General features: G+C 39.7%; 3 protein-coding genes across 6 annotated transcripts in view; 1 reads left to right on the forward strand and 2 right to left on the reverse strand.

The window, feature by feature from the left end:
* bcar3 (BCAR3 adaptor protein, NSP family member) overlaps positions 1–1,777 on the reverse strand; it is a 67,564-nt gene extending 65,787 nt beyond the window's left edge. The window contains exons 1-2 of the mRNA XM_034880667.1: positions 1,694–1,777; positions 1,015–1,252 (exon numbers count right to left, since the gene is read on the reverse strand). The gene's annotated coding sequence lies outside the window, so the exon portion shown is untranslated. The remainder of the gene's footprint in view (positions 1–1,014; positions 1,253–1,693) is intronic.
* A 1,427-nt stretch (positions 1,778–3,204) lies between these two features.
* On the reverse strand, positions 3,205–5,743 carry LOC117950036 (zinc finger BED domain-containing protein 6-like). Of its 2 annotated transcripts, none has more exons than XM_034880707.1 (4): positions 5,352–5,743; positions 4,262–4,475; positions 3,529–3,602; positions 3,205–3,441 (listed from the first exon to the last, which is right to left on the reverse strand). In XM_034880707.1, exons 1-4 carry the CDS (start codon positions 5,599–5,601, stop codon positions 3,236–3,238), a joined length of 744 nt encoding a protein of 247 aa, XP_034736598.1. In that variant the 5' UTR covers positions 5,602–5,743; the 3' UTR covers positions 3,205–3,235. The 2 variants fall into 2 exon arrangements, with proteins under 2 accessions (XP_034736598.1, XP_034736599.1); XM_034880708.1 differs by having other exon boundaries at positions 4,262–4,461; positions 5,359–5,740.
* A 775-nt stretch (positions 5,744–6,518) lies between these two features.
* The window catches only part of hps3 (HPS3 biogenesis of lysosomal organelles complex 2 subunit 1), an 18,427-nt gene continuing 8,160 nt past the window's right edge, over positions 6,519–16,785 (forward strand). Inside the window, exons 1-15 of one of the 3 annotated variants that reach the window (XM_034880665.1) lie at positions 6,519–6,657; positions 7,855–8,047; positions 8,191–8,262; positions 9,207–9,300; positions 9,517–9,590; positions 10,437–10,649; positions 11,157–11,217; positions 12,080–12,162; positions 12,404–12,518; positions 12,930–13,083; positions 13,187–13,269; positions 13,929–14,103; positions 14,305–14,386; positions 14,519–14,676; positions 14,881–14,982. In XM_034880665.1, coding sequence (XP_034736556.1) covers positions 7,997–8,047; positions 8,191–8,262; positions 9,207–9,300; positions 9,517–9,590; positions 10,437–10,649; positions 11,157–11,217; positions 12,080–12,162; positions 12,404–12,518; positions 12,930–13,083; positions 13,187–13,269; positions 13,929–14,103; positions 14,305–14,386; positions 14,519–14,676; positions 14,881–14,982 — 1,517 coding nt within the window. In that variant the 5' untranslated portion in view covers positions 6,519–6,657; positions 7,855–7,996. Of the gene's footprint in view, positions 6,658–7,854; positions 8,048–8,190; positions 8,263–9,206; positions 9,301–9,516; positions 9,591–10,436; positions 10,650–11,156; positions 11,218–12,079; positions 12,163–12,403; positions 12,519–12,926; positions 13,084–13,186; positions 13,270–13,928; positions 14,104–14,304; positions 14,387–14,518; positions 14,677–14,880; positions 14,983–16,785 lie in introns of all 3 variants that reach the window. The other 2 variants (XM_034880664.1, XM_034880666.1) reach the window with 2 other exon arrangements.

Raw genomic sequence — 16,785 nt, forward strand, 5'->3', positions numbered from 1 at the left:
ATTACTCTGACCCTAATTAGTGTAATTCAATCATCAGTGTATCAATATCATAAAGATGCCAAAGATCCTAAAAACTGGTAAAACAACTGCTTGGATCTACAAAATATTTTCAGGAGATGTGAGCCAACTTGTTTCTGCATCACGGTTTGATTCCCTATAAAAAAATAACATGTTGGATATGCAGAGAAAAATGTGCAACTTGTCATCACTTGTATGGAATCCTATCATTTTATTTGTCTAAACTTCTTTCAACTTATTTCCACAGAAGTTTCATCTTTCCTGACACTTTTATTGAAAGGTGTAGTGAAGTGAGTGGAATGAGTTTAGGAACATGCGTTAAGTAAAGACAATTACTGGTGAATTGTGGTCTGGTGATAACAGCTCGAAGATAGGAGATGGGAGACAGAGAAGCGGAGGTATAATTTGCATGACTCAGCACTGAGGTAAGGGCATTCCTTTGGCTTCTGCACATAGTGCAGACCTACGGACATCTTAGCAGCATCTGTGTTTCTGAAGGAGGTGTGGAGAAGGTCCAACATGAAATTGTGGATCCCCCGGCAAAGAGGAATACTCAAGGCTCATTTCTCTCTGATTTGATAATCGTTTTAAAAGATTCACTGTAGCCCACAGTGTTTCCGTGTTTGTCATGCTGAATCATAACTGACAAGCAGTACCCAGTGGTCTAAAAATCCATCTATTTGAAAGCAGTGAAGTAAAAAGATTTTGGAATCACCAAAAACTTTAACAAAAACACAATTTCAAGAAGTCAGTGCAAAACGGTTTTATTTTCTTTATAGTCATTCTTTTTTCTATCCTTGTCTGATTTGAACTGAAATTATGTTTAAGTTGCAAGTCAAGTGCATTATACAAATGTGCATCCTGTCAGGTGAAAGTCAGTCATTTATGAATTACATCTTAAATGGGTTGTCGCACGGCTGCATCTGTTTCCCCAACAAATGTTCATTCATCACAATGTGTCTATTACTAGGTAATAAATAGTTTACTATGTCTTACCTTGCGAGAGTTGCAGAGCGACAAAGACACAAAGGCGGTGCTGCATGCAGGCTGCACACTTGCTGAGGATGAATCGCAGAGTTGATGTAGGAGTCCCCGGTCAGAGCCCTGGTTACAGCAGCCTCGTTTTGGCACGTTCCTACTGGTAATGGCAAAGTTCAAATAGGAGAATTACATCAAGTTAAGTGGCTCTCGCCCCCTCAGCTCAGGTCTGCAGAAAGCCACAACCTTGAAGTACCTGTCAGCACAGAGAGAGAGAGAGAGAGAGAGAGAGAGAGAGAGAGAGAGAGAGAGAGAGAGAGAGAGAGAGAGCGCATCACACATCCGTGTATACCTAACGTTACCTAACACAATACCCTTGCAACGTTTAGCGATGCTAATTGCTAAATAGTCGGAAAGCCCACCAGCAGCAACATTTGGGTGGGGGATCCATTCTTTTCCTTTTATCTTTTTCTACAATTAAACTTGTGACATGTAAATAGGGTGTGCTTGTCTCAATTGCTGTGTCTACGGAGTTTATTTAATCATTAAACCCACGTTAAAGCAAGCATTAGCCAGATTAAAAACAACCCAGCGTCAGCTAATGTTACATTTAAATATGTTACAAATTGCCGTCATGCTGCATAAGTTATAGCTCACATAAAAATGAAATATTCTTACATATTAACGTTAAATTTACCTAGTTAAATATTCAAATTATAAACTACTAACTCTTCAGTCCGAATTTCAGACAGTCACTCTCTCAACTGTGTAACTTAACGTCTTCGTTAGGTTATTTCTCCGTTACCGTCGACTGCAATTTGTACACCCGGCCATGTTCCTTTCAAACTAAAACACATCCGTCCTCACAGGAAGCTACAAAATAAAGGCCACGAAACAAACTACCCAACGTACGCCACAAGAAACTAACAGCATATAGAAGCTGGACGATTTTAAGATGGTATTTGTTCATGCAAAGAGTTTGAGATTCCTCTTCCAACGTGCTGAAAGAACGTTTTGGAGTCACGAACGCCAGAAGTGCATGTGCAATACATTTTACCAGATCTCTTTTATCCATCACTCCATTTTCATTTTTGTATTCTACTGTCCCCATGTGGTGTGTTTCAGTAACTGCGTCAATTGGATGTAAAATTATCCCTTTCTGCGGTCAGAACATACACTGCAGATGAGAAGATAGTTATTTTAATTTTCTGCGAATAGCCTACCAACAGTCAATGTAAAAGTGTCGATGAATCGACACTGCATAGTATCAAGATATTTCCAGTGACAATACTGTATCGATATTTTATTATATATTTGTTGGTCAGTTTGTCCGCTTGACAATCCCACTTGGCAGCAATAGAATTGAATTGAGATGAAATGTATCTTTTTAGATGAAACAGATGTTGACAAAGTTTCTGTTTGGTGAAATCATTTGAAATTGGGCAAAATTAGAAGTTGGAAAAAAAAGTTATAAATTGCAATAGATCACGGAATATTGCAATATGTTTAAAATCTCAATAATATAGTATCATGGTGTGAGTATCGTTTTGATATCGTATCTGGAGGCGTCTGATTCTCACCCCTATTATTAGCTAAAGGGACAGGAAGACTGCAGCGAACTGAGGGGAGGATGGATGGGGCCGCGTATTGCCAGATCTTGGCCAACAACCTCCTTACCTCAGAGCATTGAAGATGGGTCGTGGCTGGGTCTTCCAGCATTACAATGACTCAAAACACACAGCCAGGGCAACTTAAGGAGTGTCTCCGTAAGAAGCACCTCAAGGTCCAGGAGTGGCCTAGCCAGTGGCCGGACCCAATAGAAAATCTTTGGAGGGAGCTGAACGTCCATATTTCCCACCAACAGCCTCCAAAAAGTGAAGAATCTGGAGGTCTGTATGGAGGAGTGGGCCAAAATCCCTGCTGCAGTGTGTGCAAATCTGGTCAAGAACTATAGGAAATGTGTGATCTCTGTAATTACAAACAAAGATTTCAGTTCCAAATATTAAGTTCTGCTTTTCTGATGTATCAAATACTTTCATGCCTTGTCAATTTATGTTATGCAAATTAAGTATTTAAAAATCACACAAAGGGATTTTCTGGATTTTTGTTGAGTTAAAGTGTACCTATGGTAAACAATGACAGACCTCTACTGCTTTTTTAAGTGGGAAAACCTGCAAAATCAGCAGTGTATCAAATACTTGTTCTGTTAATTTATTATAAGCTATGAAAGACAACAAAATCAAACATCAAGGCACCAAAAACACCAAAATTCATCTTCATCCAAGTCCATCTCTGAGCTTACACAAATTGTGTGAAACAATTTGTGGCAGCATTCACATTGAACCCACAACAGCAATCCTTCTGGATCCTTTGGAGGTTGAGGCTGTCGGCACCGTCCACATCGTAAAATCTTCTGTTCCCATTTATTTTTTGTAGCTACGTCGCCTGCTCAGATGGGAAAAAAACGTTTGTTAGGAAATTGCTGACTTTTCATGGGTTTATATGTAAAGACTGTTAAGCATTCATACATACTAGTGGATGTTGTGGGTCCAGCAGTGGAGGAGCTTGGGGAGCTAGATTCCTGAAGGTCTGCCAAAGGCTGAAAGCTGTACATCAAGATACATGACGTAGACATGTTTACTCTTTTATTAAAGGTAATGTTACCAACATGTTAAAATGCCAACAAAAAGAAACGGAAAGTAACGGACATCTGGCCGAAATATAAGACATCCGGCGGCACCACATTCCTGGAAGTGGAACGTTTAGAAAGAAGTATATCATTTATATCAGTAAAATCATTATTCTTAATATTTATACAAACATTTATATATAAATGTCAAATAGAAATTCTTCATTTAGTGTATGTAACAGGCTGCTTTGTCAAAAAAAAGTGAAAAAGCAGCATTCCAAGTAGCCTAAATTAAAAAAAAAAAAAAGTAACAAGAAAAGCAGCATTGTGTGCAATATTCTACGTTCTCCTCCCACCTTGGCAACACTGATTATTTTTTTAGTTTATTATTTTAGTGAGAACTCATAAATAAATACAAATAACTAATTAAATATGGAAATCTGTTGATGTTTAAATTTTCTTTTGAAGGAACCAACGCTCAATATCTCAATATGAAGTGTAATTGTAAATTTAAAATTATCATTGATACCGCACAGTTGTACTTACTATATATATATATATACACACACACACACACACACACACACACACACACACACTGTTTTGAAAAGCACTCCTGTAAACTAAACAAGTTACCTTGTACAGTTCATGGTGCTGCTGGTTACATCTGGCTGGTGACTGGAGTCATCAGTTGACACCTCGGACCTTGTCCTTTTGACTGGTGTGGATCTCGTCCTCGGAACTGTACTTTTGCTTCTCCTGTTGTTAACGTCTCCAGCAGCATTGTTTGTGCTGTCTGGTTCTGTCTGGCACCCGATCTCTGTGGTCCGTTTATGCTGAGACCGCCCATAAAAAAATCATTTATGCGGCTCGCCCTTTTTATCTACTCATGTCAAAAAACACAATGGTGAACTCAGCCAACTCCTCTAACATTGCCCAAAGCTTTCTCTTTTTTTTTTTTAAACATCCATTTTTTTTTTTTTTTTTAACAATGCTATACATCTATTATGTGGATATATGTTTTGACCTATCCATGTCAAAAACCCAATGGTGAACTCAGCCAACTCCTCTAAACATTGCACAAAATGGATTTTTAAAAAAAAAGTTAGCTGGGAGTTAGGGGAGTTAGCTGAGTTCACCATTGTGTTTTGACATGGATGGGTCAAAAGGTCAAAATAGATTTATAGCTTCTTTTTTTTTTACATAAAAAGTGTTTAAAGAAAAATGGCTTTGAGCAATGTGTAGGGGAGTAAGCTGAGTTCACAAAAATGTTTTTTTACATGAATAGATCAAAAGGGCAACCTGCATAATAGATTTTTCGAATGTGTCGAATATCGAATAACGTCCAAAACAAAACCAACTTTACCACGGTCCTTGACTGTTCAGTTTTAGTGTATTGGGATCTCCACTAGTCGGCAGTATGCAGTCTATGCGTGCTGTGTGACTGAGTAATGAATCCCCAAAAGTAAATCTGGTTCTTCTTATTCTAACTTGCTTACTTGTTCAATCGACAGAGCAGTACAAAGAACTCATCCCAGGAGCAATGCAACATGCAAGTACATTAGTATTTCTAGAAGGACATTTGAGATAATGCACCCGGTTTACATACCATTGTGTGAATTAATTAACACATTTTTTAACAAGCTAAAAAGACAATTTTCTCGTGATTGGCAAGCCTTCTGACTACGGTGCCAATCGCGTGTACTCTATTAAAGTGGTTTGTGTTGAGTTACCTGGTGTTTAGGTGCTGTTTTGGATGCTGGTCCTGCCTTCATTTTCCTTCCACTCGCCGCGGATATCTTAAGAAACTCGCTATGCTTCGCTGGGTGATGCGTCTTCAAATGTCTTATTAAATTTGTTGTGTTGAAACTTTTTAACTTGTTTCCCCCACGAGGTATCATGTTCTTGCATACATTGCAGATGGCAATCGTTATATTTTTCTCACACACTTTGTAAAAATTCCACACCGCCGACATGTTCTGTTTTGTTTCAGTAGCGTGTCGCGCGCCTGAGATACCACACGTGCAGCGCCTGGCCTGTGAACGAGGTGAGAGGCGGGACTAAACTACACACGCGCACGCGGGTGTTTTTTTTCGTCCGCATGCACGAGAGCGAAGTTTTTTCCATTGTAGTCCAGGCAAAGTAGCGTTTAACGACAGACTTATTGTAAAAGAATGTCTATGAGGTGTCCAGAACAACATACTAAAAGTCCTGAGGAATCCTAGTTGAGGAAATGATTAATTATAATTAAATTACCATCAATTCGAGATGTGTGCCAGTATAAGGGTCAACAACACACCCAAATGGGGCAATTCTTTCCTTTACTCCTATCAAAATTAAACTTTACACAATGAAAGTACCCAAGTTTCTTCGAAAATAAATTTTAACATAAAAATGAGTAATCACATCTTGGATTAATGAGAATTAAACATATTTCCTCAACTAATATTTCTTAGGACTTTTAGTATGTTGTTCTGGACACCTTATAGAAATGATCTAAGCTGAAAAAAAATCTTTTACAATTAGTTCTATTTTTGGCTTAAAAATGAGTTACTTTGCTTGGACTATTGGTTAGTTTCGGTTTGGTAATACATCCATGATGCCAATCAATCGAGGTTCCAGATCAGGCAATAGCTATATTGAATTGCAATAGCCAGTTTCAACCAGTAGAGGGCAGCTAGGCGATATGCATTTACTTCCAATGTAGAATTCAAATACATTGCTCTAAAATATCAAGATTTGGACCTGAATCCATCAAAAACACTAGTAAATGCCCATATTCATTAGTTTTCGAGTTTAGTTACTCTTTAAAAGGATAAAAAAAACAGAGTCAGATCCACCCTTTACATTATGTTAGATCGGTAGCCAATGAGAACATCAAACGGAATACATGCAGGATTTTCAAACCAATTAACATCGAGAGGGGGCGGGTGCTTTGTTGTTGTGGTTGACGCTTTACTTCCTGCTTTACCTTATGGAGTGAAAAACTGCAGCAGTAAAAGGAGAGAAGAAACTTAAGACCTGGCTGTAAAGTAGGGACTTTACAAAGAATTTCTCATTGCTTTTTTGTAAATATAATTTAACTGGAGCCCGGCTATAAATACAATGTGAGCGAACCAAAATTAAAATGTGTTAATCTGAATTTAACGTGCACACCCTCTGCTGCTCACAAGACTGTGGCATGTGATATCGATTAGAGTATCACACACTGCAGTCCTGTTTCGGCTCATGGACTGCAAGGGATATGGGTCAGGGTATGTGTGTTGCTCATTTTATTTAGGTACGTTCACTTTGATGGTTTGATTCAGAATTTAAGTTTATCATATATTGTACTGGATATACCTCGATTTCGACGACGACATCGAGGTATTACGATTGTAGGAGTGGGATATTTTACAGACGTAGTAGTGCTTTTTTTTTTAGGAAGAGATTGAGCTATATAAGGCTGGACAATATATCAATGTTGTATTGATATCACGATATGAGACTAGATATCGTCTTAGATTTTGGATACATTGTAATATCATAATATGGTAAGTGTTGTCTCAACCTGGTTTGACAGGCTGCTTTTCAGTAAAGTGATGTACAGAGCAAACAGTAAGGCATTCACTCACTATTTTACTAAAAATATTGCATAACAACAATGCTTTAAATAATAAAAAACTAAATCCCATTTATCTCCACTGAACTGTTCATGTGAAGTTGATATAAATCTTTACCAGTCCAAAATGCAAAAGATATAAAAAAGTACTGTCACACGACAAAGAAATCCTCAAATCCTAGAAGCTGAAACTGGATATGTATCTTTTTTTGCTATGAAAATAGTTGCAGATTAAGTCTCTTTGTACCGATGAATCGACCAGCAGCTTCATATTACGACATGTTAAATCTACGTTTTCAAATGTCATTTCAAACGTTAAATCTGAAAATTATATGTGAATGTATCTAGGGTAAGATGCCATAAAACCACAAACCAATGTGAATATTCACATGTGATGAACACGAGAATATGTTTGACCTATGATAAAGTCACATGTTATTTACCATGTCAAATAAAAGGAAGCCTATGTGTAAAGTTGTAAATAGGAGGCAAATGAGAAAAAACAATTTTTGTAATTATGTGAACTGACCTATTTACCTGTCCGATAACCGAATCGTAATTTCAAGTGATATCTATAAGTTATCCAGCTGTAATAAGCTTGTGTTTTGTTTGTTTTTAATGATGGTAGGTGTCCTGTTGGATGATCCCTCCAACAAACCCAGACGAGGTAGAGTCGATAGATTTCTCTGCTGTCAAAAGAAGAGAAAGCAGCACTAAGCTGTAGAATTTCCACCCTGGACTGAATCCTCTCTCCAAGAGGCGGACCAAACATGGTGCATGTCTACAACTGCCATCCTTTTGCCTCACAGCATATAGTACAGGTAGGGGGGGGCCTGGGTGAAATGACAAGTTGTTTTTCCCAATGCTAATCACCACTGGTTATCCAAATTCTATTGTTTTGTGTTTGTATCAGGCTAATGTACCCCCCCCCCCCCCCCCCCCCCCCCCCCCCTCTGTGTCTCAGGTGGAGCAAGAGCCTGGACTGCTCTGCTGTGGAGGTGGAGTCTTGTTCGTGGTGGCTGCTGGAGGATGCAAGGTTACTATAACCCTCACGATGTCCTTGGGTCAAACTGACCTGTTTTCAGTCAAAAACAAATTCTCACAAAAAATGGGCCGTCGAAATAAGCGCAAAAATGTCAACATTAAAAATATCAAAAACTCACCCACAGCATTGAAAAAGTGACAAAAATGTTGAAAAAACTTCTTTTTTTATGGTTGACAAGAAGACAACACAAGGGTTAAAATGGATATTTTTAAATCATAGTTATCCTGTTTTTGAAATGTATTTGTGTTACAAGAAAAACTAAACCTGAATTGATAAAAAAATATTTATATGAAATGGATCTTCCAGAACAATTGTAAAGCTAAGATTATTATTTATCTACCGTATTAGTCTATATACACGACCTTCCACTTCGGGGTTGCTCTGTTGCCGCCAGAAATGTTGTTGTATGTCCTTTTTTTCCCCCGGATGTCAATTACCTTTCCTTGTTTTTTGTGCTGTGGATTTCTGAGGACTATGGTTACCTGCTCCTCAGATCTCTGCAGGGTGAATCCAGACAGCTAGCTAGACTATCTGTCCAATCTGAGTTTTCTGTTGTATGACTAAAACAACTTTTAAACGTACACATTCCACCAAAACAAGTTCCTGCGTGCGGCGCTCACTAGCGCCGCCCAAGAGGATTGTGATTGGTTTAAAGAAGTGCCAATAAACCCCTGCCTGATTTTCTCCCATCCCAAAATGCTGTGTGGAATAGCCAGACCTTCCACCGGCGGGCTGTGGAGGGAGGTCTGGCAATGTGAGAGTAATACAGTATCAATGTAACCTCATGAATAAAAGACCTAAATGTCTGCAGATTGTGTGAACACTCATGAGTCACAGCGGTCATCAGTTTATCATAATTCATAAGAGATTACCTTTGGAGACAAAAGGTTTCTGCAGGATACTGAACACGTTGCAATGTGTTGAACTCAACCAAGGTGGAGGTCTACAGTGTGGAGCAAGAGGGCTGCCCTTTCATCTGTCGCTTTTCCACCATGGGCACTGTGAAGAGCATCCAGCACAGCAAGATTGGTAAAAAAACAACAACAACACAAACTCTCTTTCATCCTCTGTCTCTCTGCAACAGCAACTACACAAGTATCGATATATTCACCTGTAGCAGTTTATTTGTTGTTTGCTTTATATGAGAGCAGCCGGCAGCAGTCGGAGTTACAGTGTGAGTTAAGAGAGATTTACATTTTCACATACTTGCTTTGTTTTCCTTTCTACCTTCTTCCGGACATCCAGGAGATTACCTGGTGACCATAGAGGAAAAGAACAGCGCCACCTACCTGAGAGCCTACACCAACTGGCGCCACCAGGTACACGCTGACCTGCTTAGCTTTCTTAGTACTTTATGTCATAGTGCTATGAAATGTAAGGACACCCTATTCTTTTTCTTTCTGTCTTTGATGTGATATGATTTGAGATAAAGATATGTGATCTTAATTTAGACCTTATTATCACTTTGATGAGAGCTAATGAAGAAAAATGCCTATGATGATCATCAGGTACTCCATTATGGCAAAAACATTAAAGGTCCCATGGCATGAAAATTTTACGTTATGAGGTTTTTTAACATTAATGGGAGTTCCCCCAGCCTGGCTGTAATGGCGATAGGTGTAAACCGAGCCCTGGGTATGCTGCTCTGCCTTTGAGAAAATGAAACCTCAGATGGGCCAATCTGGCCCCGCCCAGAGAATTTGGCCCACCCATGAGTGGTGGACATCCTGGCTTTCACACAAGCAAAGCGGCAGTTGGTCATGGCCACACCCCCAGCCTCCACCTTGCCCCCCTTCTCTCCTTCTCAAAAGCTACAGACTCAGAAATGGTATAAACTAAGGAAAGCTCATTATGGGACTGGCTCTAGTGGCTGTCATTCTGCACCACGGCTGTATTTTGGGAAAGAGACTTCAGATATGGTATTAGGGGACCACTAAGTACTATACAAAAGCATCCAAAGAGCACCATGTCATGGGACCTTTAACCTAGTTAAACACACATTGGGCTAACGTGTGTGTGGAAATATACCAAAGACAAATGAGCTATGAATTCTATGAATGTGTGAATATGAAGCTTTGAAATGATTTTTGATCTGCAAATCTACTGCAATATTAACTTCTTTACTCCATGTATTTTTATGTACTTATTTCCTACATTCTATTCAGGCGGAGGGGAAGGCTCGTGTCGGGGTGCGTTTGTTGGGCCACTTGCTGCGTGGGGCGTCCGTGCAGGGTGGAGTGCAGATGGAGATCATTGAGATCCCTCTGTCCGAGCGTCCGGTTGCTATGGCGTGTTGCTCAGTAACAGGAGACCTGCTGATCGGGTGCGAGAACACTCTGGTTCTGTTTGCTTTGAGGAGACAGAACCAGCAGAGCCTGGTACGAGTTTACCTTCTCTGTAGACTTTGAATAGATTATCTTAATTTAAAATTGTACTTTGTTAAAATGATGCAATTATATAATAAATTATTCCAGTAATTCCTGAAATAAATATTTGGAGAGGGACGTGACACAGTGAAAGATTATTCTGTGTAAGTGTAAGTTGTTGTAGTTAAAGAGAGAAGAGCTGTTTGAGTTAATAGCGGAGGAAGATGGCCGATACTACCGAAAATATTGTTATGGTTTTATTGGTTAGATCATATGTTCAGACCTACTGATGCACGTTGAGGTCACCATTTAAGAGACACTGTTATAGTTTAAAATGAAAGTGTCCATTTCATTATGTCTTTAGGCCTTCAAATGGTATTAAAATATAACATGTGATACATGTATTAGACAAATCATATTTTATCATAAGGTTTATCTCACCTATAAAGCATGCTTTGTCATCGTCAGTTATCTACTACTACCTAGTCAGTTAATGTTTCTCTTCCCCCCCCTTGGCAGACTCAACAGATCCCTCAGAGCACCTGTCCAAACTCTCAGCAGAATTCCAGTCAGAGTCAAGGTAACTCATGGAAAGAAACACATAATCATGAACACGTTTTCAGGCAAAAACTCATTTTGTACCAAAACTTGTATAAAGTTTATACATTGTTAACTTGAGAGGGGTATTCCAGTTACCACCCCAAAAAAAAATGAAAGAAACCCACACTCTCCAAGTGCATTATCTGTGGAGGCTCTATAAATTAAGAGTCCTCACACAGATAATAGTCTCCAAGAATGTGAGACAACATGAGTTTTCTATGTAATTTCATCACTGTGTGTTAGGAATGTAAGGATTACCGGTGTAACGGTAAACCACGATAAAAATGGTCGACGATAAGAAATGCCGTTTTCGTTTGAAATATCATTATTATGACCGTTAATTGCCGAGCCATGGAAACTGTGTGTATAATCCTGCGTAGGCACTGCGTAGCCTACAACATGCGTTTCTTGAAGTTGGAATCATGGCGGAAGGAGGAGATGACTCAGGACATTAAAAATACCTCTAAGGGGACTAAGTCTGAAGCACAGGCATATTTTGGTTATTATAAGAATGCTGAAGGATAGTTGATTATAGATACTTATCCTGTATACAGAACGTGCAGGAAAAAGTTGCTGCCAACGAAAACCGTGAGAATTCTTAAGTGTGAGGTTAAATTTTCCTACCGTTATATCCCTAGCGTAATTGTATGTCATTAAATCCTCAGCACTGATCCCTAGTGTCTTTGTACTGACCTTAAATGTGAACACTGTGCTCGTGAACAAAGTATATACTGTATGACTTGTGTTGTACGAGGTAAGGAGCTGCGATGGAAGAAAAAAATTTCTCATTGTTGACTCTTCCATAGTTTCTTGCTCCGACTGATCTGTCCTTTTATTTTTAGGTCAGACCTTAAGTTCAGACCAAAATTGCCTGGATTTTGAACGCTCAGTTATACTGCATCTTCAAAAAATCAAGCCTACAAAGGTACTTTATTCCCTTTTTACTTTCAGTTGTTTTTTTCTTGTATTTCTTCATATTATACAGTTATAAATGCATGTAAAAATATCAGTCCTCTATTGACATTTTGGTTTCAGCTTTTTATTTTTTTTAATTAAATAACCTGATCGAAACGTGATTGCTTTTGTTTAGGTGTTTTCGAAGGTCAAACTTCTATAATTGATATTGTCTGTGGCTTGGTTGTTTTGACACCTCCTCTGCCCTGTAGGTGGCGCTGTGTGCAGGGTATGTGGCAGTGCATGCGGAGCTGGAGGTGCTGGTTCTTAAACTGGATTCATCCTGTGAACAGAATACCATGGACGAATCATCAGACACAAAGACAAGTCAGTGTTTGTTGCCCTCTGTAATGATTGATCCCATCTCTGCATGTTTCTGGTATGTTTAGGTTACAGCCTGTAAGAAAGCATGGATGTTCAATCAGTGACGAAACTTTTAGGTTTCTGAAAAGACGTTTTGGGTCTTGCATTTGGGTTTACTACTGGCTGCAGTTTTTGTCTGTTGCGGATCCTGAAAATCTATCAGCAAATGGACGAACAGAACTGCTGAAAGTGATTGCCTGAAACACTCCAACGGCACCCCAAAACAAACTTCATCATAAATGATTTTCAAAATAGCCGCCATGAGACACATATTGAAAGAGGAGATTTTCTCTTCATACCTCACACAAGAGCTATAGTGTGGCAGACCACACACCAGAGACATTTCTAATGCGTTTGTCTGTATGTGTTCAGCAGATCATCTAGAAGACCAGGCTGACTTTCTAGTCCTACAGAGACACCAGGAGTTGCTCGGTGATCGAGCTAAAGACTGTGACATCCCTGTAAGCATTGAAAAGACCGGGCTGGAGGACAGTACAGGGCTATACACGCTGTCGTATGTTCTCTTCAGGTGTGCGTGGGTTTCTAAAAACTGTTTGGCCTTTAGATCTTTACAGTGAGCGTATTGTTTCTATGTGCAGCATATTTTACCTTGTGTCACTTCTCTCTTGCAGGCGTTTTACTCCAGATTTCTTCCAGGGCTGCAACGTGGACGAGACTCAACTCCACTCCCTACAGCTCTACCCGCTGTTCACCAGTCAGTAAACCAATACAGTATGAGATACAAAGATGCATATATCATGGGTGTCTGTGTAAAAACAGCATTTATCCCCTGCATGGCAGAACGTTATCAATGGTGATTTAAAACGGAAAACTTTTGAATCAAACCATACATATGTTCAGGCCAGTTATACTGTAATTTAACCCCACTGAGCTGCCTGCTCTGTTGCATTCACTGCAACTCCATCCCACCTTCAAGATCAAATTTTCTAAAGAGCAATCCTGCCAGTTTACATCAATGCAGTTTCCCTTCTTTCAGAGGGTTTAAAAAAATGAACATCTTGAAAAAGATCAGAGTAAGGCTGATTGCTACCCTGGTTATGAGTAAAATCACACATCATTGGGCTTGAAACATTGGGCTTGATTTTAAATCACAATCCGTGGGTGGCTAAACCCAACAGAACAGTTGAGCTTCTTCTCTTAAAGTGAAAGTTGGTTAGTATTGGAAATTATGAGATTTACTTTTACTGGCTAAATAAGATTTTCAGGTTTCAGGAATCCATCACAGACACAATAACTGTGTATAGGAATTGGTAAACAAAACATTGTTCACATGACGCCATCAAAGCCTTTAAGTGGACCTTGATTGTTTTGGTCCACTGCTAAGTTTCTGCTTCTGTCTTTCTCTCTCTCCAGGTAACCAGTCCGTGTCTCTGGAAGAACCAACGTGTTTGTTCTGCTTCTTCTCTCTCCCCACCGCCGGCTACCTGTACAGTCTGAAGGGTGGCGTTGAGCTTCTCTCAGCCTATCAGTATCCAGAGAAGGTCCTGAAGGCGGTGCTAACAGACCACCTGTTGCACGTCATAACAAAGTAAGTCTGCCGTCTGATTTGGAAAGCAGTTCTTCTTCACTGAATCACAGTTTGGAAAAAAACATCCCCATCCATGTCTGGACAAATGATTTAAAGTAGCTTGGAGTTATTTAAGATGGAATATGTTTACCACTGTAGGCTAAAGATTCGTGTTTGGCATTTAAGTAAATTTGTATCTTGATTTATGTGTGCGTCTGGTAGGAATGCATTGCAGTGTTTCACAGTGCGCTGTTCAGCAGTAGCAGCCAGGATTAAAGACCCCTACATTGATACCACCATCAAGGTATAAGTCTGATCTTTAAGCTTTTTGGCCTCTTGATTAATTTACCAAATGGTTCAGTCTAACCGTGTGTGTGTGTGTGTGTCTGTGTCTGTGTCTGTGTGGGCGTGTGTGGGCGGGCGTGTGTGTGTGTAGGCCTGTCCCCCCTGTAGCCTGGAGGTGTGCGCACTCAGGATGCAGCTGTTTATCGGTCTGCGCTCAGTGTGTGTCTATGGACGCCATGTTATCCTGCTCTCCACCGCCGATATAGAGACACCAGAAGAACCTGAACGCACCGCACATCGCAGAAGCCTGTAAGTCACACACACAAATATATAAACACATAATGACTGTGACAGTGTATAAATCATCCACCTTTCAATTTGAAAATCTTCATTGGCTATGTCATCAGACACCTCCCTGCGGGTACCAGAACACTTGATCAGCCCTGGTCATGTGTGTGCAGGCATACATGCATTTACAAACCTGTTTAATGTGTGTGTGTGCTGTTATTTTAGTGAGTTGAAAGACCACACCTTGCTGACTGGTATTTTCCTGGCAGTGGGAATCGATCCCGCAACCACGCCGGCTCTGGAGAGCCTTCTATCACGCCCCTTTCTGTAAGACAAACCCAACCCCCAACCCCACCACAGTCTCAGTAGTCACTTCTAGGCCAAGCTGCAACGCCAGGACACTGTGGAAATACTCGTCTTATCACATGATTGCCAGCCGAGTCCTCATATCAACCCTTATTGAAAAGGGAAACCTTGATGGTTTGGATTCTATTCCAACTTTAATGTCATTGGAAAAAAACGCTTTTTTTTTCCTTCCATTTAGCACTTTAATGTGCTATTTGTCACTGAAATCTGTTTTACAAAAGCCTTGTAAAGAAAAGAGGACATTCAACATGCCAAAATATCTCTTTGCCCTCACTTAAGACCTTCAGTCTCACTCTTATTAGGGGCAAAGAGTTACTACCTAGTTTATAAAAATAAGGGAAGTAAAGGTATGACGTACTTGCCCCTTTGGAGCTGCCTTGCATCAACATAAATATTTATTTATTTTTATTTATTTATTTATTTATTTTATTAATTCAGGACCATGCAAATCAATTAACATGCACAAGAGTACACGTAAATGAGCCAGATTTTTGCCCGAGGGCTAATTTCCATCTGCAGTCCAATAGCCAGGTTGGAGTTACAGTAAAAAAGACTTAGGATAGTAGCATTTAGTATATAAAAACAAGAAGAAACAAAATTGAATATTCATTAAGGTCTGTTATAGAAAATTCAAGCATTTTCATAATTTCAGACCTAAATACTACTAATCTAACCACTAATCCAGTAATTAAACTGCACACGACCTTTTGGTGTAAAGGTAATGAAGAATAACAAACCATTTTAAAGATTTGAAGTGGATATTGAAAAACCACAACCTACTAAGAAAAAAATCTTTGTAGTTGTATTTGACATCAGCAATTTATTTTTGCATTTAAATAAAAAAACAAAAAACATTCATGGTCTGCAAATGCCTTGAAGACCCTTTCTTGTCTTAAACCGTCAGTGATTTCTGCTTATGGTTAATTCTTGGTCTGACGTTCTGCGTGCCTTTGCTGCTCGGTCTAAAAGTGACAACGCTTTCTGTTTTAGTTCCTGAACCAATCCAGGCATAACAACCCCCACCCCCCATCCATGCATAACCCCCCCTAACTGCCCCCAGTGTGTGTGCTTTTTTGCTCACAAACTAATTTATCTTTGGACCCAACTTAGAAGATCTGTTTTGGATTTTACTCGGCTATCCTTACACACACACGCATGCCTATTTATTTTTTTCAAATATACAGTGCTGTGCAAAAGTCAGGCAGGTGTGGAAAAAATGCCGTAAACTATGAATGCTTTCAAAAATATAAATAATTGTTTATTTTTAACAATTTACAAAATGCAAAGTGAGCGAACATAAGAAAAATCTAAATCCCATCAATATTTGATGTTACTACCCTTTGCCTTCAAACCAGCATCAATTCTTTTAGGAACACTTGCAAAAAGTCGGGCAACGTTGAGGATCGTAGACGCAGTGGTCGGCCAAGGAAACTTAGTGCAGCAGATGAAAAACACAATAAGCTTCTTTCCCTCCAAAACCAGAAGCTGTCCATCAGTGACATCAGCTCAGAACCAGCAGAAACCAGTTGGACCCAGGTACACCCATCTACTGTCCGGAGAAGTCTGGCCAGAAGTGGTCTTCATGGAAGAGTTGCAGCCAAAAAGCCAGACCTCCGACGTGAACAAGGCCAAGCGACTCAATTATACACGGAAACAAGAACTGGGGTGAAGAAAAATGGCAGCAGGTGCTCTGGACTGATGAGTCAAAAAGTTGAAATATTTGGCTTTAGCAGAAGGCAGTTTGTCCGTCAAAGGGCTGGAGAG

This window comes from Etheostoma cragini, chromosome 9, assembly GCF_013103735.1.
Source record: "Etheostoma cragini isolate CJK2018 chromosome 9, CSU_Ecrag_1.0, whole genome shotgun sequence".
NCBI classification, from domain to species: domain Eukaryota; kingdom Metazoa; phylum Chordata; class Actinopteri; order Perciformes; family Percidae; genus Etheostoma; species Etheostoma cragini.